The following is a 24,395-nucleotide window of genomic DNA, read 5'->3' on the forward strand; positions in this document are numbered from 1 at the left end:
GAAGTGGTTTTAGCCACTAGTACCCACTTAAGAATATTTGAAAGCAGGCTCTGTAAATGTGTATTAGGAACTTGAAAAGTTTCGCGTCATAGGTGCTTTAAAACTTATTTTCTTCGGGTATTGATTAAAATGTCATCTTTTGAGTGATGAGCATAAAGCATTTTGAAATAAATTGTTTCTGCATTTTAAAAATATATAATTCAAACACCTTGTTCATTACTATTAGAAACACAATATATTTGTGCAGTGGTTGAACTCCTATACTTTGGCTTTTAATTGTAGTAAATACAAAGTCCACATTCAACCCTAAACAGGCACAGCCTTCTGAATATTAGAGGACGTGCAAGAAATAATTTCAGTGTAATATTTACTACTTCCCTGTCAAATGCCTAATATAATAAACTTAAAACAAAATTCAAAGGAGTTAAATACAATCCTAAATGCAAGGATGGTGAAGTAGAGTATACTGAGTAAAACAGAGAATTGTGAATGCTTAACATAACTTCTAGAATGCTTATTTATTTCCTCCTGCTTTGCAGATAACAAGGGAAGACATAAATTCAAAGCAGGCCACAAATATCAAAACAGACCTGGAGCCTGAAGCATTTCGGCCAAATCTTAGCGATCCCAGTGAATTGTTACAGTCAGAACAAATTGAAAAGGTATGGTTTTCAAATAAAACTGTTGATAGAACAATATTATCTTTGTTCTGTAAGTGTCCTGAACATTGTGTATTAATTTAAGTATATCAAATAAATCACCGGGACCTTGTTCTGAAGAGCTTGCAATCGAAAGACAGGGAGTACAACAGAATTAATTAACAAGATACTTGGTTAATAAAGAGAGCAATAGAATGGCATAATTTTAAAAAAATGTAGAGTTAAGATTCCTGCGTCAGTCTTAATTCTGTCCCCATATCCTTGCCCGTGCTTCACATGCACACACTCTCCCCAGCTCACCACATCCAATTTTCCAGTATGGGTTACACGATCACTCTCTCTCCCTACACTTAAACATATTGACAGAAGAAGAGATCAAGGTCATTGGCCTCATCACAGGGACTTAGTCTCGCTCTGTAGGTGTTGTCAACCATATCCTCATATGTTGTCAATTTCTCTGAGTGCACTCATATGGCAGCCATTGAAACAGAGTGAGGATTTGAAAGGTGCAAGTGATTGTTTAGAGTAGTGGTTCTCAACCAGGGGTATGCAGAGGTCTTCCAGAAGGTACATTAACTCGTCTCGATAAGAACGACCATACTGGGTCAGACTAATGGTCCATCTAGCCCAGTATCCTGTCTTCCAATAGTGCCCAATTCGAAGTGCTTCAGAGGGAATGAACAGAACAGATAATCAAGTGATCTATCCCGTTGGCCATATTTGCCTAGTTTTACAACAGGTTACATAAAAAGCACTCCTGAAGTCCATACAAACTAAAATTTCATATAGACAATGACTTGTTTCTACTGCTCTGTTAATATACACTGAAATAGAAGTACAATATTTATATTCCAATGCCTTTATTTTATAAGTATATGATAAAAATGAGGAAGTAAACAATTTTTCAGTAATAGTGTGCTGTGACACTTTGGTATTTTTATGTCTGATTTTGTAAGAAAGCAGTTTTTAAGTGAGGTGAAACTTGGGGTATACAAGACAAATCAGACTCCTGAAAGGGATACAGTAGTCTGGAAAGGTTGAGAGCCACTGGTTTAGAGGATGATACACTGTGACTGCACTGCTGTTCCTATTCCTGCCCCCAGTGTTCCTTTAATATTGAGGGAAGGATATGAAGATGTCAACTGCCTTGAACAAAAACTTGAGCCATATGTTGGTAGGTGTTGGGAGTGAAAAAAAACAGCTTTGGGTGGAAAACTGTTTTCCTAAAAATTCTATTTTCTGTTCATATATAAAGCTAGCTTCAAAATAAAAAAGACCAGAAACTTTTTTTTATGGATACTTAGAATAGCTGGAGTACATTCTAAACTACTTATGGATGGAAAGTGAGTTTTCTGAAATTCTTGAAGGACAAAAGGGGGCTTGGCATATAGTAACTGGAAGGTTATTCCAAGAGGTGTCTGAAAAGTTCAGTAAAACATAGTCTAGCCTCAATCCCACTTAGCATATGTGCTTACTCAATGCATAAGAGAATCTTCATTGTTTCGTTAACAGCTCACAAAGCACCTTCCTCCACGAACCATTGGGTATCCATGGACTCTTGTCTACAGCACTGCAAAGCATGGCATGAGCTTGAAGACATTATATCGAACTATGTTGGGGCTAGATACTCCTGTATTAATGGTTATCAAGGATAGTGATGGGCAGGTATGGAAATAATGGCCAAAAAAAGATCAGAACTATTGCTTAAAGTAGATAAATGAACAGCTGAAACATCAATGTGTTGTAGTAATAAAACTGCTGGTGTTAAGCTTATCCCTCTTCATGCTTGTGTTACAATTGTCATTGTGCAGGCAGTTTTTAAAGATGACATTTTTCTGGGTAACATTTTGATGAAGCAAATCCAGTGTCAAACCACAGCTGTTGCAAGTCCTCTAACATTTTATTACTGAATAACATTTAGTTTTTCTCAAATTAAATAAAAAATGAGGACTAGACACCTCAGAGGATTGATAAGGCACAAGACCTATGTCCCACCCAAACTAGGAAAGATAGTAATGACTGTCCATGACAGATAGGTGGCTTATGTCAAACAAAGTTGGCTATCTCTGCACAGTTCCCTTAGTGACACAGAGGCACATTTTAGCAACCGTCATCTTAAGCTTACAGTGTTGATTAGGCCATCTGTCCATTTGAGGTAAAGAGACATTTGTAGTAGTTTATCAGTGCTGAATGATCAAGTGATAGAGAGTCCATGTGGATTCCATTTCTGCTGTACATGCAACCAGTGCACACAACATTAGATATTTTTGGCCAGCGGTGTGTGTTGGGGCTTTACCTGAACCCTGATACTCTTGCAACCCCATCCCTCCACCTGGGGACATAAATGGCAGAACTGGTCCAACTGTTCCTCATTCCTTCTTGCCACCTGTGGCAGCAAAACAGAACCTCTGCAGTGTCTGCTTACTTTACTCACTGTGGAATTAGTTGTTAGGCTAGGTTATTGTTCATTAGGTAGCGTAGCTAGTTTATAGTTATAGTTTGTCTGTTGGCAAAAGATATATTAGCCATTAAAAAAAAAGAGAGAGAGATTTCTAGATTAGGTTAGGTATTAAAAATCCTGGAATTGGGTATTTAGCCACAATGACTGACACTAAATCCTAGGATTTAAAATTTGCAACACCTAGAGGTGGACACTCTAGGTACCTTTTCTGACTACCTTAGGAGATGGTAACTGTGGTTCTTGAGGTGTTGTCTGCATCAGTTCCATGACCCCACATCTACAGAGTGCTCTAACCTCTAGATTTTGTACTGATGAAGTAACTGAGGGTTGGTTGGGAGTTTGTGAAAACATCTAGGGCATAGGCATGGCCGCAATGGACATTGCTGGCCAAAAGAATCTGATCTCGCACACCAGAAGTGGAATCCATGTGGACAACTGTGGGGTAAGTAACTGTTCTTTTTGTAGTATATGCTGAATTACTTCTAGAAGCTGTAATGTACTTTCACAACAGCAGAGGTTTGGTTGATAGAGAGACATTTAAAAACTTAAGGTATTGCAGTTTGCACTAGCTGTGATTCTTTCCCTTACACTGAGATAATCTGAAACAGAAGCATAAAATCTTACCTTTAATTGATAGTGTATTGGCAAAAATGCTCATCAGGATAGTGCAGGGGGCCAAACAAAGATAGCCTTAGAAAAGTTTGCACAAACCAGCATGTTCCTTGCTAGAGGATTAACTGGCGGCAAGGAATGTTCAATGAAACACAGGTCTTATATTATACAAAAGGTCTTACATGTTGCTTTGGAACTGGATGTAGTGCCAGCCCTGAGGGTACAATAGAATCTCAGCCTTATGAATACCAGATTTACAAACTGACCAGTCATCCACACACCTCATTTGGAACTGGATGTACACAATCAGGCAGCAGTAGAGACAAAAAAAAAGGCAAATACAGTATAGAATTGTGTTAAACGTAAACTACTAAAAAAATAAAGGGAAAGCGGCATTTTTCTTCTGCATAGTAAAGTTTCAAAGCTGTATTAAGTCAATGTTCAGTTATAAACTTTGTCAAGAACCACCATAATATTTTGTTGAATTATGAACATTTCAGAGTTATGAACAACCTCCATTCCTCAGGTGTTTGTAACTCTGAGGTTCTACTGTACTTGTATATTTTTTAGCTACCCAAATGTAGCTACCAGAGTTGTGTTTAAGGACTAGTTGGAGCACTAGAGAACCTGTGCCTCAGAGACTCTGGCAGTCTAAGTATAGCTGTAAATTAAGAAATAACTAAGTGTACTGTGGCTTCCTGTTAATGTGTGGTTGGTGAAAATATATCTAAGATTAATGTTTAAACATGGATCTTGTTACTTTTGTGAAAATAACTTTTATTTTTATAAATTGTATTTGTTTCTATTTGGAATGAATCAGAACTTTAACCATGTCTCCCAAAATCCATGAACATGTTTACCCTAATCTGGTTGTTTTATTTAAAGTTCACTTGAAGAACACTGCTGTTACAAGACCTGGTTTCTTGACAAAGAAAATAACTTTAGTTCAAGTCCCACATTTATCACAAAATGCAAGTCTCAGTTTCCCTTCTCCTGCAGAGGGTTTACTTTAATTCTTGTCACTGTCAAAATGTTTACAGGAGACATACAATATGGTCTAGAAATTTGTCTTTAAAAATGCTTTGCATTTTACATAATACAGATATATAAATATATACAAAAAAAACAAGATACATGATGGTCCAAAACCACCTCTGATACAACATAAGAAAAAGGGTAACATATAATCATTATGTTGTATTATTTAAAGGATACTTATTAAAGGCTCAATTGTAGCATTTAGCCACTGGCCTTCTTTAGCAGTGGTCCAGAGCAATACTGTACCACAGGGAGTTCCTGGAGGGTCCAGTGTGCTGGGCAACAATGCAGATTGCACCTGGTGTAGCCTGATCTCCTTGCTTGTGCTTGGCCTGTTTTGCAAGATATTATAGAGCCTCTTCCCTGTTCTTCCTTTTCCCCTCGGAGAGATGTGTACCAGGAGAATAATCCCTGCACTCCTCTGAACACAGACTGCAACTTCAAAGGCTTTTGTGTGTACCATTGCTTGTAAGATCCAGTTTGCAATCTGATCCTGAAAGGGAAAGTATTGAATTGTTTAAAGATTTCATTTTGTCATTCTTGAAAATGTAACACCTTGAGTGTAAAAGGTTTATATGAAGTTGCATGACATCCTTCAACACCGAAAGGTTATTTTAATGCCTGAAGTTCATAGTATCTGTATAAGGTTCCAGAAATGTCACTGCCGCTCTGGAACCTAAAGTGGCTGAGTCAACATGAAGCAGCTACAAGGATAGTTGAGAGGTTTTTTCTTCAGAATATCACCAGGTTAAATCATCACTGGATTTTACAATCAGTTACCATCCAATTTAAGTTCTCAGACATTCTGACTTTACAATTACAGGTTCAGTAGTCACAGGGTCCTGGAAGAACCAGGTGAATATTGTAGTCCAAAGGTTCTGTGGTGGTGGGAATGTAACAGTTGATTAGATAAGAAGGTACTATCAGCTATGTGAGGTAATGGAAATGGTTGTACTTCCGGCCTGGGAGCAGTTCTGTGCACAAACTTTGGGGAGCATACAATCAGCCACATTGCTCACTACAGCAGAGTGCATGGAAACTAGATCCCCAAAACACCTTCCTAAGTGGCTTTACTGCCACCCTACATGACTTCCTGTTTAATGATACACATCAGTAACCATCCTACCTCATAAGCACAGATAATGGCTACCATGACCGCAGCACCACCAACACCATAGTAGCCTGCCCTGAATTGACACAGCTTTGCGTTGTGGTAGCATGTTTCCTGCTACAGCATTAGGTGAACTAGTACACAGGCATACTGATGCAAAGGCCTGCCCCAAGTACTGAAATAATCTGATTCCAAACTGTACAGAATTGGGCACAGAGCTGCATCGTGTCTGGAGGCACACCCACCTCTTTGTTATCCTACATAGCTGTTACTTCCACCTTCTCTGATATTGCACAGAGGGTGCATTACTTTGCCCAACTGCCACACCCATCTGATAGCACAGGCTTTCAGCTATTAGTATCTAATAGTCTTGATAGTCATAATCTGCATACTCACTTAGCATTGCTGTTTGCATTTTAAAAAAAAGCAAGCTTAATAATTCTACAAGAACTTACTGACACTTTGCAAAATATAATTAACTTGGTCCCTGAATAATAGTTGAAAAATGAAATTAAAAAAAAAAAAAGCAAAAGTACCTGACATGGACAGCAAGGCTTATTATGGTACCAGCTTTGTATGTTGTGACCAGAGTTCGTGCCACACAATACTGAAAAATGAACAGGAGCACTGAGGTAGATCAGTATGTTTTCTGAATGTTCATGTTCTGCCAACTTCACTTCATTCTTCCTGTGAGAAGTTACCCATTTCTGTTTGTTAAGCCGTGTGTAGTCCCTATTTAGGGATTTGAAGGTAAATTTCCTGTCTATTAATGACAGAAATGACCGCCTTTCTTCTCAGTCCTAATAAACTTCATAAACTCCGCAGTTTTGCTACCTTTCCAAGATTTTTCACCTTTTATTATTTTAAAGAAATGCCAAATTGAGCAGTTGAGTAAAGATGAGGTCAAATGGAATACCTTATTACCTCATGAATTCATCCTTTGGCAGAAAATGTGCAAAATGCTCTTTGAAGTAGAGTTTGAGATAAATTGCTTTTTGTCCATTTGTCCCAATATAGTAGAAAAATTCTGTATTGGGATAAAACCCTGCCAATAAAAATCTTAGAAATAGATGAGCCAAATCATCATTATAAAGGGGCTGTTTTCTCTCACCTGCTCATACACTTCTGATATTGGAGTCCGACTCAGATGGCCACCTGTACTTCTCTCCGCTGGAGTGGTTCCTGGGTGCTCCTCCAGGCTGCAGCAACTGCTCTTCCTGCCGTCTGGTGGAAGAAGCTGGTTACTGCAGAAAATTGGACTTTTAATGTCCAGTCCAACACAGACAGCTCTTCTTTTTGACTGGACTTTCTGGTTGAAAATGGACACATTGCAACCCTAGGTCAGACTTAAATAGTAATAGTCAATGGGACCTGAGTGTGCCCCTCTCCCCTCTTCCTCCAGTGTTTCTGAAGGGGAAAATGAATGAGAAGGTGCCACTGACTAAAGTTGTGGCAGAGAGGATATTATATAATGAAGAAATTAATGTAATGAGCCTTTGGCCAAAACAAACCAATAAAGTATACTTTGGACAAAAACAAGCCAGTAAAGTATATATAGAAGAGAGCTCCATTCCAGTCATAACTGCCATTTTTTTAGGCCCATAAAGTGCTACCCATGAAATAGTTTCATTATTTTCTGTGAATGACATGCTACAGATTGCTGGCATCATCACAGATTGAGCTGAATCTGTTTGTATGAAACTATTTGAATTTGGGAATTAGCTGGGGAATAGTTAAGTGAGGTTTTTGTTAAGACTTTAGAATCAACATTGATTAGCAAGATTGATTATAGGTTAATACAACTGAGACAGTATCTGACAGGTTTCTTCAGCAAGACTGCCACTAATTTTGTGTTTAAAAAAAAAAAAAAAAAAAATCTAACTCTTTCAATTGACTTGCACAAAATTAATTTATCTCCCCCTTCAGGAATAGAGGGAGGAAAGAATCAAAATGCCTAGAGGAATCAGAGTAAAACAATTGAGTTATACTCTATGAACCAATAGGAGGCCTCGTCACTTTTTTATTAATTTGGATTAACAGTTATCAAATATCATCTTCCTCTCAGAATGTTTCTGCCAAGTAACTCCTCCAACTGTAGGTTACTATAACTGAAAAATTAGAAACATATATTTTTCTCTGTTTTCCAGTTTGTTTTCTTAGGGCATTTAACTAAGTTTCACTGTTCTAATCATGGTTTACTATCTCAAATACTAGCATAATAACAGCACACTCAGATACCATTCTTCTGCAAGCCCTGAAAGAGTGTATTTACCAATAGAGGCTGAAACTGAAGACATATGAAGGGGAAGGTTGGGCCAGAGCATGTTTGTTAGTGGTTGATCTCAGGCCTGCACAAAAAATTCTCTTAAACGTTAGCAGGAAAACCTTGAATATTCCTTTTAAAAATAATTCTTTATTATATTTTTTAAAAAGTAGATTTGCTATTTAAAAGATGTCAGAAACTTGATTTTTGGGCAGCTTTTAAAAATTGCAAGCTGATAGTGCAAGCTGATAGTGTCCCTGACTAAGTGAGTTGCAGCCCATGAAAGCTTATGCCTGCAGAAATTTGTTAGTCTTTAAAGTGCTACAGGACTCTCGTTGTTTTTGCTGTATACAGACTAACACGGCTACCCCTCTGGAACTTTTGGCCCCTTATTGTTTCCATAGGGAACATTATCTTGTCAGATCAAGACCTACTCCGTTTAGAGGGGACTTAAAGGGTGAATCCAATATTGGAGAAAGGATGTGGCTATTGAACACACATGCTACAGGATGACATTCATTCAGTTCAATAAAAAATTGGCTCTTTCTGTTTAGGAAAAGGAACAACAAATATCAGCCAGTCTGTTTTTAAAAAAAAAAAAAAAACTAGAAAAGAGAATTTAAAGTATTGGAATTGTAGCAAAGAAAAAGCAAGAAGAAATTGTTCTTCAAAAGCTGTACTTGAAATTTCAACCTAAGATATTAACCTAAGATATTATGGCCTGCTCACTTTTAATCTATTTTTAAAAAAATTATAAGTCTGTATAGAGAAGATGTTCCAGTCCCTATACCTAATTTTAATAATCCACCTACAAGTTTAAAACCAGCTTTATTTTAATAAAAAATGTAACAATTCTCCTTCTGGTTGAGAGCCTGTTGTAATTGACACAGGAAATACTGCTTGCCATTGGAATGCATGAGACCTTCAAAGTTGTTTATAAGGCAAAACTTGCTTTAAAATATTACTGCTGTTTATACTTTATAAAGCTTTGGTAAATTCATTTAACTTTAAAATAACTTGGAAATGCATGTAACTGACAGATTTTCAATGGGAGTAAATGAATTGTCTTATTTTAAAATCTAGTCTGAAGGATAGTATCATCCAGAAAGCTTTGAGAAATCACATTTAATATTCTTACAGCGAATGGCAAATATTTATCAAAGTATTATAAATAGTCCTGTAGTTTTCCTTTTTAAGTAAGGCTCTGTACTGTCTTTACATGGCTGCTGCTCCAGTCGGGCTTCTTTTATTTCAATTGTAAATCTAAACCCTTTCAAAACAAGGTCTCTTCAGGAGATTCTGTGGGCAAGAAACTCCAGTTTTAGGTTCTGGTAAAGTTCCTAATACAAGCTGTTCTGACCTGAAGAATATATGGTGTGGTCTGTTCTAAAGGTTTATTTTGGTTAGAAAAATGTGTTTAGATTGTGCCTACATAATATCCCTTAAGGATTGAGTTCTCTGGCTGGAGATCTGGATTTGAGTCTCTGATGCACCCAGCTCATTCTCTTATGGATATAAAGAGTGCTGGAGGAGGTAGTTGAAAGGGGTTGAAGAGTCTGAGAAGGCTCTGGGCATTCTATGCCTTTCTGAGAGTATAGACAGATCATAGAATAATTGAAAAGTAGAGTTTGAGGTCATCTAGTCCATTCCCCAGCACTGAGGCAGGATTAAGTATGTCTAGACCATCCTAGACAAGTGTTTGTTTGTGGAATCCCCTCACTGAGGTTTTTAAGAACAGGTTAGACAATCTCCCTAAGTAACTTGTTCCATTATTTAACTATTCTTATAGGTAGATACTTGAATTTTTTTCCAATTTAAAATCTCCCTTGCTGCAGATTAAGTGAATTACTTCTTATCCTACCCTTGGCGGACGTGGAGAACAACTGATCACCATCCTCTTAATATCAACCTTCTACAGATTTGCAGAATGTTATGTCCTCCCTCAGGCTTCTATTCTCTAGTCTAAACATGCCCAATAATTTCAACCCTTTCTCATAGGTCACATGTTTCTAAACATCTTATTTTTGTTGCTCTCCTCTGCACTTTCTCCAGTTTTCTCACGCCGTTCTTAGAGTAGTGCCAGAACTGCACACACTACTCCAGCCGAGGCCTCAGCAGCTAAAAAAATAAGTGTCTCCCAAGGAAAACGGAACTGAATCAGAATACTAGCTCTAACTTTGACATATCCCATCCTCACCACCACCATTATTCTGATGGTGTGAGATCCACCAGGATCTAGGAACCAGGTTTATTATGCTTGTATCTGTGTACACTCTGATACCTGGGCTGAAGAAAATACACCTTTTTTTGTCTCCATGTGTCAGTGTTGGGGTTCCAGGCTGCTGTCTTCAGGTTCAGAAGATAGTTCCCTTTTGGCTGTGACGAGGCAGTTTTTAGCTGTGCCTTGCAGCCATCTTGAGCCTGCATAATCTGAGTATTTTATCTGACTATTTTGCTTTTTGGAAGACTAATACTTGTTTAATTGAGTTTGAGTGTGCTGTCTTTTTAAACCCCTATTAACAATGTCTGGTAACCAACAGTGTGTGTGGTAGTCTTAAAGAGGCCTAAATAACTATTTCAAAGAACCCAGGAAAGGGCCCAGAGCAAAGTCAGGTTCTGTTGCCGGAGTTGAGGAGATTGTGCCTACCCTTTCATTGGGATCAGGACGAGAAGTTAAGGAAAAGTTCCATCTCTGTTCCAACAAGGAACTATCCTGATAAGGGAGATGGTCGATAGTAAGGGACCTATGAGGATGTGCGCGTGTGTAAATTAAAAACACAAGAACAGCCATACTGGGTCAGACCAGTGGTCCATCTAGCCCAGTATCCTGTCCTCGGACAGTGACCAATGCCGGGTACTTCAGAGGGAATGAACAGAACAGGTAATCATCAAGTGATTCATCCCCCGTCTCCCATTCCCTGCTTCTGGCAAACAGAGGCTAGGGAAACTTCAGAGCATGGTTTTGCATCTCTGCCCATCCTGGCTATTAGTCATTGATGGACCTATTCTCCATGAACTTATCTAACTCTTTTTTGAACCCTGTGATAGTCTTGAGCTTCACAACATCCTCTGGCAAAGAATTCCCACAGGTTAACTGTGTGAAGAAATACTTCCTTTTGTTTGTTTTAAACTTTGTCTATTAATTTCATTTGGTGACCCCTAGTTCTTGAGTTATGAGAAGGAGTAAATAACACTTCTTTATTAACTTTCTCCACACCAGTCATGATTTTATAGAACTCTATCATATTCCCCCTTAGTCATCTGTTTTCCAAGCTGAAAAATTCGAGCCTTATTAATCTCTTCTCATATGGAAACTTTTCCCATAGTTATTTTTGTTACCCTTTTCTGCATCTTTTCCAATTCCAATTAGAACTTTTAATTGCAGTTAACTTGAGCGATTAACTCAAAACAAATTAACTTGATTAAAATATTCATTGCAATTCATTGCAGTTTTAATCTTACAGTTAAACAATAATAGAATACCAATTAAAATATATTTTTGGATGTTTTTCTATAGTTTAAAATATATTTACTTCAATTGCAACAGAATACAAAGTGTAGAGTGCTCACTTTATATTTTTTATTACAGATATTTGCACTGTAAAAAACATGAACAAAAGAAATAGTATTTTTCATTTCAGCTCATAAAAGTACTGTAGTGCACTCTCTTTATCGTGAAAGTGCAACTTATAAATGTAGACTTTTTTGTTACATAACTACATTCAAAAATAAAACAAAGTACAACTATAGAGCCTACAAGGTTTTGTAGGTGCAGTGTAGATTGTCATCTTACACTTTTGATCTCAACTTTTGTTCTCTTCTGTAGGTTTTTGGTGCACTAGCCTCTGAACCTTTTAAAGTGAGTGACTGCTTTTATGGCACTGGAGAGACCTTTCTGTTTACTTTCTCTCCAGATTTTGAGGTAATGAGATACAACTCCTTTACATCTTATTTAACCATTTACTATTACCGTGTCAACAATATTGACTACAAGAAGCTATGTTTTAAGGGGTGATAAAGGCCTGACTTACACCTACCAAGAAAAAATATCCATAGTTAAGGTTAGAGCAAAGGAGTGGGAATGGACAAGGTTGAAAAGACAGGATATGCGTAAGCAAAGCTTAAATTGTATTCTCCATAGAATGTGAAGTCAAAAGAATTTAATAGGACCTGGGATGATAATTATGCTCAAAGGTGTGCACAGCAATTTAAATTCCAGCGCTTTTGGAGGGGCACCTGGGGAGGAGAGAGCGCCAGGGCCATGGAGGAGAGAGGGCACCCTCCCCACCACAGCTGCAGAGGAGCTCTGTGCTCTCCCCCCTTGCCAATTATTGGGGGGGCCAGTGCTACTGCTTCCCCCCCCTTGTGCATGCCCCTGGTTGTACTCTGATTTAATGGTATAGTAAGGGCTGTGGTATTTCACATATGCTGCAATTTGGCCAGGGGATATTTGGGGATACCAGTAATGATTGTAGTTGAAGTAATTGAGAGCACAGTTAATGAAAATGTGGGTATGGATTTGGAAAGATTGAGAAGCTAAGTAAGTGTATGTAGGCACTATTCTAGAGGTGAATTTGTTCACTGGAACTAAACCATATTACTCACTTTAAATATCTGTATATTCTAGAGCTGTAGATTTTCTCATTGACACTAGAATAATGGCAGCCTTCTGTGTCGGGAATAGTGTGACAACACTTGGAATTCATAAAATTTAATTTTTCAGATATTTAACTTGTTTTTATTCTGTACTTTCATTAGGTCTTCAAATGGACAGGAGACAATATGTTTTTTATTAAAGGAGACATGGACTCCCTGGCTTTTGGTGGGGGAGGGTAAGTCATGATTTGTAGTGTAATCAATTCTTCACAATGAATGTCAATGGTCTGTGTAATATTTTGTATATGCAGTAAAATTGGTGTTGATTTTAATTTTAGAAATCTCAGAGCTCAAGAAGCTTTAAAGCTAATTATAGGTGCATATATGTATCTAGCAATTGTCAGGTAAGAAAACCATTTAATAGTAGTAAACTCACCTTTTACATTTATTAGGTTTTTAGGTCTTCCTTTTTGTTTCTTCAGCAATGGAAGACATATAAAGTTTTACCGTCTGATAGGTTAAGATAACTTTACATGTCTAGTGCAGACATTTTGTTATAGATTACTAGTGTATTCTTCCACAGACAAAACTTTATTCTACAGGTAATTTAATCTACATTAGATTTCTACAGATATTCTATAGAATCTATATTAGATTTATATAGAATCTATCAGAGGCTTAAATCTTTTGTCAAATAAAATAAGTCTTTTGGGTTCAAATACAACTGCAGCTAAGGGAGACTGCGGAAGCGCGAAGAATCAAGGAATCTTGTCTTATGATTCATAATTCTAGATACTCTAATTGCATTTGTAAGGTTAACTTTGCTTTCCTTTCTGAATTATTTTTATATAATTGCCTGTGTTCCAGGGGTGAATTTGCTCTTTGGCTTGATGGGGATCTCTACCATGGAAGAAGTCACTCTTGTAAAACATTTGGGAATCACACACTTTCAAAGAGAGAAGACTTCATTATCCAAGACATTGAAATCTGGGCTTTTGAATAGGTGTGTAACTGTCTCTACAGGATATTGTCCCAAACCTGACATGAATCAATGCAGCTCAAAAAGCCCTAGAAGCAATATAATGCAGCATTTTATATACTGTGGTTTCAGTTATCTACATGATGATCCAGATAAAATTTTGAAATAGCATAATTTATATTTTTCAAACTCTCCTAAACCTGTATTAAGTTGTCATACTTTGCTGTAAATTTAAGATATTTCTGTAAGACTAGGCCACATGGACTGAAACTGAATGTCAGTTAAGTTTAATCTTGTTGTTGTGGAGACAGCTTCCCAAATTCTCTGTCCTTTAGTCTACACCTCTGTCTTCTCAGTTCCTGCACACATTTGTCTACAGTCCTTTTAGGGCTGCTTTGCTGTATCTTATTTAAGATTATTTTTTATTAAAACTATATCTCTGAATGGAACTGCCTCCTTCTGGGCCTGTTAGAGGAAAGTTTTCAGTATGAGGATTTGGCAGCAATGCTGCAAAGACTGGTCCAGACCACTGGTTGATAAATTCACATAGTGCCACTGTTAGACAAGAAGTTTAGCATTCCATATTGGAGCATACCATTACCCTTAGTCCTGGTTAAAAAATTAATCCAAATTCAATAGTGCCACTTGTTTTATTAATATCTATATTTAGAAAATGCGTGTCAGTTACATCATATAGTAAAAGTTCTAGTTGTGTGCTGATTGTATTAAAGAGTATTTTGCACATGCTCTTAATGATCTGCAGGTTTGGGACAAATGCTGACAGCATTGAGCTATGTGGTAAAAGCAAAATAGCAAGGGAATATGATAGTTCCACTGGGCTTAATGGATAAAGCAAGTGAAATGCAGTGAACAAATTTGTAGCTATAATAGGGTGTTATACATACAAAGACTATGAAACTCATGCATTTTTCTTCAACATAAAGTGTCAGATATATACTATTTTATAGTTATACTGTTGTAGCCTTGTAGCACATCAACTCCAAAAAAAAAAAAAAGCTTATTTCTGTCCAAAAGAGAAAAGTAGTTGTGATGTTTTTGAGTGGATTTATGTTGTAAACTACAGTTAGCACCAGCTCTGATAAAATGGGGTAATGTACCATAGGTAGACAATATTGTAACTCAGTAGACTTGTGAAATATGCAAATTTAGTGTCATGTGACCTCAAAAAAATGACAGGCTAGAATACAGTACCAGTAGCTCTTGTCCACTTTTGTAGGAAAACTGATAAGCCATTGTGGCAATAACAGCTCAACAAAAGTTAATTTCAAAGCTTCTATTCTATGTTATGCAAAAAAATTGCTGTTAAGTGTGACAGTGACTGACTTTGTGCTGAAATTTCAGCTGTTCCAGATAATGAACATTGTATATTATCTTGTAAATTAATGTTTAAAAGTAGTTTTGTTATTATAGAAAAGTGATGATTAACGGGTTGCTGCTTATAGCACTTTAAATTATTCTAGAAATGGAATAAAAGCCAAATGGGTTGGCTTAAATAGATGTAGTTGTATAGTATTTCAATATATTTAGTTCTTTGAAAAGTTTTTAAAACTTATCTGAAGAAAGATTACTGCTGTGGTAATGAAAAAGGGCAGATGCTCTATCTATAATATGCTAATGATCAATATGAATAGAAATACAGGGGCCCATTTCCTGTCTATGTATAGCTCTTAACCCTTGTTAGAGCTTAGTAAAGTATGTAGATTAAATGTTTACAAAATAAGGAACTGTAAATACATTAAAATGGCTTTTCTCCCCATTGGTCTTCCACAGCAGTATTATTGTCTTTGTGGAGTTAGGACTAACTATAAACAATCCTGTAATGGATTTTAAGTACTATAAGGTCATAGTGATATATAGCAAATAAATCTAAATACATGTAAAATTAAACCTGAGTTTGAATTTATTTAGACAAATATTCAGTTATTTCTATTTTCACAGCAACTTCCTGAATGTAGGACCTTCTCTACACCACATTTTAGTTTTGGTATATTATAATCTGCAGTGTAACTAAACAGTTTCTTCCAGGTTTTGGAACAATTCTGTTCATTAGCAATGTTATCTTTTTCTTTAAAAAAACAAAAACAAAAAAACACACACTTGATTCCCCCCCCCACCCGCCCACTGGGAAGAGTACATATTTATAAGGTCACATACCAGTATCATATGACTTTCAGTGTATGATATTGAAAGTAAAGATCTGGTGTTTAGATTTCCTTTGTGTTTACTTTGAGAGTATATGTAACACATTTCATCAAAACAATGTTAGTTCCTGTTCTCCTGAGAGTTCAGGTGATGCATTCTACACTGCTTTTGCCTTCTGCTGTATGATCTCTGATTCCTTTAATTGCAGACTTAGACTTCTGATTTTGGCATATCTAATTTGAATTTTGAATAATTGACTCAGCAGATGGATTGATATAAAATTGTGCATATTCTTCTAGTAATAAAAAGGTCTCTCTCTCTCTCTTGCGTTTTAGAGCTGAGTTCTTCTCCTGGGAATTTGGCACCTGCTTGAATAGAGGCTCCAATCTGAGGCCCAATTCCCAAGCAGTAAGAACTTTATGTTCAGAATATATAAGCTACATCAAAGGCTTTGACACAAAAGAGTACTTGAGTTTATGAGAGCCTCAGGGGCTATGCAAAGTTTACCCAGAAGCATTTAATGATGGAAAACAACAATGTTCTCTAACAGGATATAACTCTGAGGGTTTGTCTAAAAACAAAGTTGAACCAGTTTAATTCAACTGGTGCAAACCCATATATGGACACACTTACAGTAGTTTGAAACTGGGTATATTGATGTAAATCAGGCTTAAATTTATTAGCGTCAACACACAGTTGCACAGACATTAGCTAAATTTGTTTGAAATAATGTCTTTAACTAAAGGTATTATTTTAAACAGGTGTAAAATCTGTGTGTTGACCATACCAAAGAGATCTTTGTTCTGACCGTTAAGTGTCTCCTTGCTTCAGTCACCGGGAATGTTACAGGCTATAATTCCCCTCCACCTCACTCCCAAGAACCTTGTCCCAGTGATTGCAAGGAACTGAGGCTTGACATAGACTGAAGAGAGAATCCATTTTATAGGTTGGATTTTGAATGAGTCTAGTGCCAGATCAAAATGTATATCCCTCTCAATATAATAAGCTCAGATATTTTCAGTCCACCAGGTTGATGTTTGAACAGATGGATACACATTGTTTCAAGAGTCCCAGGTCTTAATCATCTTCATAAGCTTCTGATTTTGAGCACTGCTTTTCACTGGATGTTATACTCCTGAGGGAATTCTGTGCTAAATATTAAAAAATCTGCACCAAAAAAAAATCTGCACACCACATTTTAAAATTCTGCAAACTTTGTCAATAAATAAATGTGGAAGCTCCAGCATGGCTATGGGGATCACAGGCTCCTGGCTGAGGTGAAAGATGACCCTGCAATCCCATCCCCCGCCTCCACTCCAGGACACAAACTTGACAGTGAGGCTGCACCTGACCCTGACACAGTGCAAGGGCCGGGCCTGCCCCTGAAACACGCTGGGGCCCTGCCCCTCTGCCCGAGTGTAGGCAGGCTGGCTCAGCCTGGCAGGATACAAGTGTGGAGGGGCTTAGTGTGGGGCAGCCAGGTGTGGCCTGAGAGGGTTCTGTGTGGGGCAGTCTGGGTGAAAATGGTTCAGTGGGGGAGGAGGGGTCGGACTACAGAGGAGGATCTGAATGCAGAGGGGCTTATTGATGGGGTTCCAGGTTCAGGAGCAATGGGACTGTGCAACGGGATCCAAATGAAGGTGGTTGAGTCTCAGTGAGCGGAGGGAGGGTCTGGGTGTGGGCAGTTTGATGGAGGGTCAGGGGCTAGGGGAGTGGGGCTTGGTGGGGAGGGGTGGTGGTCTGGTCCAGGTGCAGCTGCACTCTCAATAGAGTGGGGGTCTGGATGTGGGGAGCTTGTCGAGGTGCTCCACGTGCCTAGGGAGGGGGCTCATCTGGGTGGGAATTCAAGTGCAGTGGGGTGGTCTGGGTACAGGGGTGTGGGTCTGGATGCAGGGTGCGGGGCTCTGTGGAGTATGGGAGTTTGGGGGGGTTCTGGGTGCAGGGTCTGGGTAAGGGGGGACGTGCTGAGTGGGGAGTGGGGGGGGCTTTATGGAGGGTTCTAGGTGCAGGGGGGGAAGGTTTTGTGTGGGGGTCTCGTTATGGGGCTATGGATGCACAGGGCTTGGGCACACTGGGGAGCCGCTCCATGCAGCTGAGGGTAGGAAGCAAATGGGAGGGGTATGGAGCCAGGGGTGGGTCTGACCCAGCTGCTCTGGGCAAAGGAAGTGCGCTTCTCCCTAGTAGCTGAGTCTAGTGCAGGGTAGGAGCCCCTGGCTGGAGATGGTCTCCAGCAGTTCCCTGGAGTGATTTACCTCTCCACTGGCTGCTCCAGGCATCCAAAATAACATGCCTGAGCTCCTGGGGAGGGGCACATGACTGCTCTTGTGGCTTCCCTTTGCTTCCCAGTCAGTCATTTTTCTATGGGGAAGCAAAGAAATCTGCAGGGGACATGAATTCTGCACAGGTGCAGAATTCACAGAATTTCCACGGGGTAATGTTAGTGTGGTCTTTACTCAATTTATAAATCTCCATAAAGGGCCTGGTCTTTTATATGTAGTGTCCACTTATGCTCACCTGTGCTATGTCACCTTTCAATCCACAATGAAGCAGATCTGCAAATGAAAAGCCTTTGGGACTGGATAAGGAACTCCATGTTCCCAACAGACTGTATCACAAAACTGAAAAAGCAATGGGGGAGGAGTGGGAGGAGAAAAGGAATTACACATCAGGAAGAAACTTGTATAATTAAAAAATCTCCAGCCAATAAAAGATAAATATGTAAGTATGTTATGATGCTGTTACTGTACTGTCACTCTTTGCATCTGGGGCTAATAAGTTTTAATCTTAGTATCTGGTCAATAACTCTTGTAGGCATCTATAAAGTTGAAGAAAACAAAATGGAAAGAGAAGGAATTCTTGAAAGAAATTATGGATATTAACAACAAGGAAATAAACTATTCAGCAATTTTATGAGGAAAAAACTTAGAGAACCTATTTGTTTACTCAAATGTTTAGTGTTGTATTATCTATAATTAAAAGGGCATGTTTAAATTCAGAAAGAATCACATGAGTTTCATAGGGGTGTAGCAGTAAAAATATGTTGGAACAACTTGCGATTGTTGGGTGGATGGCAGGGGATTATTGTTTTTTTAGATTCAAAAAGAATCATTTCCCATATTTCAGCTTGTCTGTGTGGGTGAAAATCACTGCACAACAGAGGATGCATGCAGGGCATCTCCATCCCAGTTTGTCTGGAGGATATTTTGATAAATATTTCTCACAGGAGTAAAAGGAAAAAAGAAGATCCTGAGGACTTTGTATGGTGCCCTCCACGCTGGGGTGAATAGTGCAAGAAATATTAACCATGAGAAGGCCTTCACTGTGTTCAGTAATATGAGCATATTAAAGTAGCTTTATTGACACAATGCTTCGTGTCTGACTGAATTCTAAAACTGTGAAGAAATAGTCAAATAGATTATTTTTGAGTGCTGCATAAAGCTGTGATGCGTTCAGTGGATTTGGATGGTTACTGGCATGGGAGTCCATGAATGGTATTTGTAGTCAGTTGTGGCTTTTATTCTGTATAACAGGTGCACATCTCAACTGGATGTTGTTATTGGGGGGGGAGAGCTAGAAGGCTGTGTTCAAGTGAAAGGGTGAGAACAAAAGAGTGAAGTGAAGGTGATAGTGATCACTTTTGGTGCTGGAGTGGGGTGCCATCATAGCAATTCTTCATGCTACGGTCCACAGGGCTGTTAGAAAGGGTACTCCAGCCTCCTTTCAGGTTGCGAGTGGGGGCAGAACCAGACTGGTCAGTCACTGGCAGCAGGGGAATGCCCCGCTCCCTATAATTCCCTCCAGTTTTCTCTGCTGCCCTTGGGCAGTTGACTGAGCCAGCTCTCCTTAGTGCGGAGGTTTTTAGAGGGAAATACGAACCACTTCAAATTCGTAGGCTAACAGTTTGGCTCAAGGTCCTGTCTATCCAATTCCCACCAGTGGCCCTAGAGTGTGTTTGCCTGTTGGAGAGAGTGCCCCTCAGTCTTGTTTTCCCTTTGGAGGCATTTGCAACAGCTGGTTCTTTGCAGGCTTTTTGGCGCGAGCCATGCCCAGAGAAACCAAAGACAAAAGAAAAGGCGGTGCCTCCTACTCCATCCCCCTTCCCCAGTGGCGAGTGCCTGACTGGCTTTGAGGCCAGGACCCAGTTACCCACGCAACTGAGGTGGCTGGGTTTGCCTCGACCTCTGCTCACCAGCTGCAAAGGGCCTGCAGGCAAAGAATTAGAATTTCCTGCTCTGAGGCAGGAGTCCCTGTTTCTAGGAGTGCAGTGAAACCAGCAGGGCAGCACATCAGCTGGAAGATGTCTCTGAGTCACCAGCAGCCATGGCTTTGCCTATAGAACTCCACCACCTCCCTTCCCTGTGCATTATGTGGGGAGGGCACCAACCAGAACACAGATGCTGTCATTGCTGGAGAGCGCAATGAGGGGCCTTCAGGCCTAGCTTCCTCCTATGCTATCACCTCTACAACAAGCACTCCCCCATCCTCCACACACACACACACACACACACACACCAGGGCATCCCTTCTGAGGAGATCTCCAGGAGAAATACTTATCTAGCCCACGTGGTTTCCATGCAATTGAGAGGTGTAGAGGTTCTGGGGAGCCAATCCTGAAACCCAGGCCTGTATCTTTCTTGGGAGACCCAGAAGGGGCCCATGTGGGGGAGGGGAGACAAGTCCTACCTCTTTGAGGATGGGGTGGGGACCACTAGCCACCTGATACATGTTTGGAGCAATCTCGGAGCCCTATTTCTCCCCCCACCACCACCACTGAAGCAGAAACAGAAAATGAATAATAAACCAGTGTTTCTCACCTTCAGAGAGTGCAGCAGGGTAGATAATTCTTGCTGTTTTCCCTGCTCATGAATAGAGAAAAAGAGACACACACACACCCTGAATGGCTATGGAGGCATGGGAGAGACAGAAGCTTAGATGTGGAAGAACTAGCAGGCAGCAAGGACCCTCTTGGCCCATCAGTTATTTATACTACCCCACCCTTCACATGATCTCCATTTTATAAAACCAGAGAGTTCTTCCATGTGCACCAGTCAACAATTAACCTGGCATCAGAACTGGCTGTTTTCTCTGGTGCTTCAGGAATCAGTGTTTCTACCGGAGGAAGTTTCTTACCTGAAAGAGCAGCCTGCTGACTATACAGATCCTTCACGGACAGCCAAGTCCAGGCAGGCATTTTCTCAGCCTATTTTCAGCATGAAAAGTCAAGGCAACAAAAATAAACAAATGTGAAACATCTGACATGCCATGTACCCCCGCAAGCTTTTATAATCAGTGCTAACGTGGGTAGACAGTGTTGCAACTATGCTTCCTGTCAACCTAAAAAATTCCATGGGCTAAGAACTTCCTGAAAAAGGACGGGGGAAAGTGGGTCTCAGATGTTTTCATGTCAGTATATGGGACTTTGGTCCTTCAGATGGAGATGCTCAGACAAATTAGTTCCTAGCTATTCACCTGGGCAAAGCTGGACAGGGGCTCTGCTATATATGTCTTCCAACCTTTTCACCTGCTTCCCAGGACAATACAAACTATAGAAATGAGAGAGTGACAGTAATGTTGTTTAAAGCTTTCTGGCTCTCAAGCCTGATTAACCTAGTACTGGATTTTTGGATGGCTCTGTGCAACAGAGGAATTCTGCTATTGCAAGACCAGTCCTCCACCTGAGACCAGGCAGGTTAAAAATGAATACTTGGACAATCGGTGTTCTCATGGACCCCAGAATAGAAGTCAACAAATAGAACTTCTTCATCGAGTGATGATCCCTGTTGTATTCCACTGAGGGTTATGTGCATGCGCCCTGAGCTGAAACTTTTGAAAGTAGTGTTGTTCAGCGATCCACACATGCGCCTTGCGCTGCCTTGTGGTTTCACCTGAGGCAATAAAAGGAATGGTGGGCTACCGGTGTCTCCACTTTCTTCTCACCTCTGCATGATCCAAGTCAGAGGTTTTTCTCTCCCATCATCCTTGTGACACACTTTCCAAAACTTTACAGAAATATGTTTAGTACTGTTCATAGTTTAGATTTATTATGTTCTGTATCCCCTTTTTGATTTTTGTTTGCATTTATCCTTTTGTACCAGATTTAGGACTTGGAATGCCACTTCGGTGGTGTTTCCCTCCAAACTTTCCTACCCCTCCCCATCTCTCTTGTGCCTGTGTCTGGGTACTGGATTATCCCAAAAACACCGGGTTTTAAAACCTGCACTTTCTGCCCTTGTTCATTTTCCATTAGTGACAAGTACCGGCGCTGTTTGTACTGCTTGGGGGAATCCCACATTGCATCCAGGTGCAGGATCTGCCTTTCCTGCCCATGCTCCGGAGAATCAGGCTCTCTGCTTCAGGAGACACCTTATGGAAGCTGCCATGAGACCATTCTCAGATCCTGGCCATCGGCCTTTACAAGCAAAATTGCTCCCCCTTCTGCAGAATATTCATCTGGGTATGCCAGCACCAATATTAAGGACCCTTTGCCTAGCCATGAACCAAGGAAGCACGTGCATAAGCATGATACTAAGTCTTTTAAGTCTAAGAAGGATTCGGCGTCCTACATGAAGGAGTCATGTGTTTCAAGTCTCAGAAGACTGAGAAATGGCCACACTCATCATGGATTCTGCGACTCCACCAGGACCCATCAGTCTGCAGACAGATGTAGTTCCCAATACCTCCTCAATACAATATGAGCCTCCTCAAAAGCATCCTAAAATTCACAGACCGTCTGCCTACATCAACCACCCAGTCATCCAGGCAACACACTCAATCATCATATAAGTGGCATTTCTGAATGTCCTTAGAGAGCCATCAGTACATCAATGCCCATCCTGCCTGCCACCTTCGGGGGTCATCTCAAACTCTTTCTGCCATCATGGAAAGCAATAACAACAGACAAGAGAGTCTTAGATATTATCTAGGGTGGTTATGTCATAAAGTTTACAATGATACCCACATTCTGCCCTCCTTCGTGGTCCACGTACATGGAACACCCGTGCAATGACTTCCTTCAAATAAAGGTCAAGTCCCTGTTGCAGAAGGGAGCTGTAGAACTAATTCCAGACCCCTTTCAAAGAACAGGGTTCTACTCGAGCTACTTCTTGGTCCTCAAAAAGAATGGAGGATGGAGACCAATATTGGATCTTCGATGCCTCAACTGTTCCACTTCCAAACCAAGATTATGCATGGTCACACTTGCAACAATCATTCTCTTCCTAGAAAAAGGCATGTGGTTTACAACTCTCAATAAGCAGGATGCCTACTTCCATATAGATATACATCCGACACACAGAAGGTTCCTGAGGTTCAAGGTGGGACCTCAACGTCTTCAATACAGGGTCCTACCATTTGGATTTACTGCTGCCCTGCAAGTATTCACAAAACTTTTCTCAGTGGTGGCAGCTCATCTGAGATGTCAGAGGATCTTTGTTTTTCCCTTCATAGACAACTGCCTAATAGCAACATGATCCAAAGAAGGCACCCAGGAATCAACGTTCCAACTGCTTCTACTCCTCTCCTCCGTGGGAGTCAGCATCAACGTTGAAAAATCAACTTTAATTCCTACACAATTGCTGGAGTTCATAGGAGCTCACATATATGTGACTTCCACCAGAGCTTATCTAACATGGGACAGATTCCAGACACTGCAAGAACTAATCACTTTGGTGATTTCCAACCTTTGAATTTACCTTTCTCTCTTGGGACACACGACCTTCTTCCCATCCTCACCCGCCATGACACTCATAACAGATGCATCCCTCACAGGCTGGGGCGCCCACATGGGTAATTGCATGAAACAAGGCACCTGGACCCCACGGGAGACCAGTATGCACACAAACATATTGGAACTCCGAGCAGTACACAAGGCTTGCCAGGTGTTCCTGTCAGTCATTCAGGGCCAACACGTTCTCATCATGTCAGACAACACCAACACAGTCTTCTGTCTAAACAAGTGAGAGGGAAAGAGATCACGAGCCCTATATGCCGAAGCTATACACCTTTGGGAATTGTGCATCACACATCACATACTTTTGACAGCAGCCTGCTTACCAGGCAACCAGAACGTGATTGCTGATGCTCTCAGCAGAAAATTTGCAACCAACCATGAATGGGAGTTGCACAATTCTGTGATCATAGACATCTTTGGACGGTGGGGAACCCCAATGAGGGATCTTTTTGCATCCCATACCAACACCAAATGCACCCAATATTGTTCAAGGGGAGGAATCAGAGCTCAGTCACAGGTGGACACCCTAATCAGTTGGTCGGACCGGACAAACTACACCTTCCCCCCCTTACCCTTCCAATCACAAGTAATTCACAAGATCAGATGAGAGAAAGTAATAACCATCCTGATTGTCCCCTTCTGGCTTCACCAATTCTGGCTGCTGCTTCTCCACATGTCAAAGCACCCTTCACATATGCTTTGTACGTTCCCAGAGCTACCGACCCAATATAACAGCAAACTCAAACACCTGAACCCGCAAACACTTCAACTGATGGCTTGGTTT

At 40.2% G+C, this 24,395-nt stretch overlaps 1 protein-coding gene across 8 annotated transcripts in view; it reads left to right on the forward strand.

The window, feature by feature from the left end:
• The window catches only part of OXR1 (oxidation resistance 1), a 443,668-nt gene extending 429,775 nt beyond the window's left edge, over positions 1-13,893 (forward strand). For all 8 annotated transcript variants that reach the window (XM_067537380.1, XM_067537382.1, XM_067537381.1 and 5 more), the window contains 5 exons: positions 540-662; positions 2,172-2,324; positions 11,971-12,066; positions 12,903-12,976; positions 13,608-13,893. In XM_067537380.1, coding sequence (XP_067393481.1) covers positions 540-662; positions 2,172-2,324; positions 11,971-12,066; positions 12,903-12,976; positions 13,608-13,743 — 582 coding nt within the window. In that variant the 3' untranslated portion in view covers positions 13,744-13,893. The remainder of the gene's footprint in view (positions 1-539; positions 663-2,171; positions 2,325-11,970; positions 12,067-12,902; positions 12,977-13,607) is intronic.
• Positions 13,894-24,395: the final 10,502 nt, after the last annotated feature.

This window comes from Emydura macquarii, unplaced genomic scaffold (assembly GCF_026122565.2).
Source record: "Emydura macquarii macquarii isolate MOO-44397 ecotype Brisbane River unplaced genomic scaffold, CSIRO-AGI_Emac_v2 contig_383, whole genome shotgun sequence".
NCBI lineage: Eukaryota > Metazoa > Chordata > Testudines > Chelidae > Emydura > Emydura macquarii.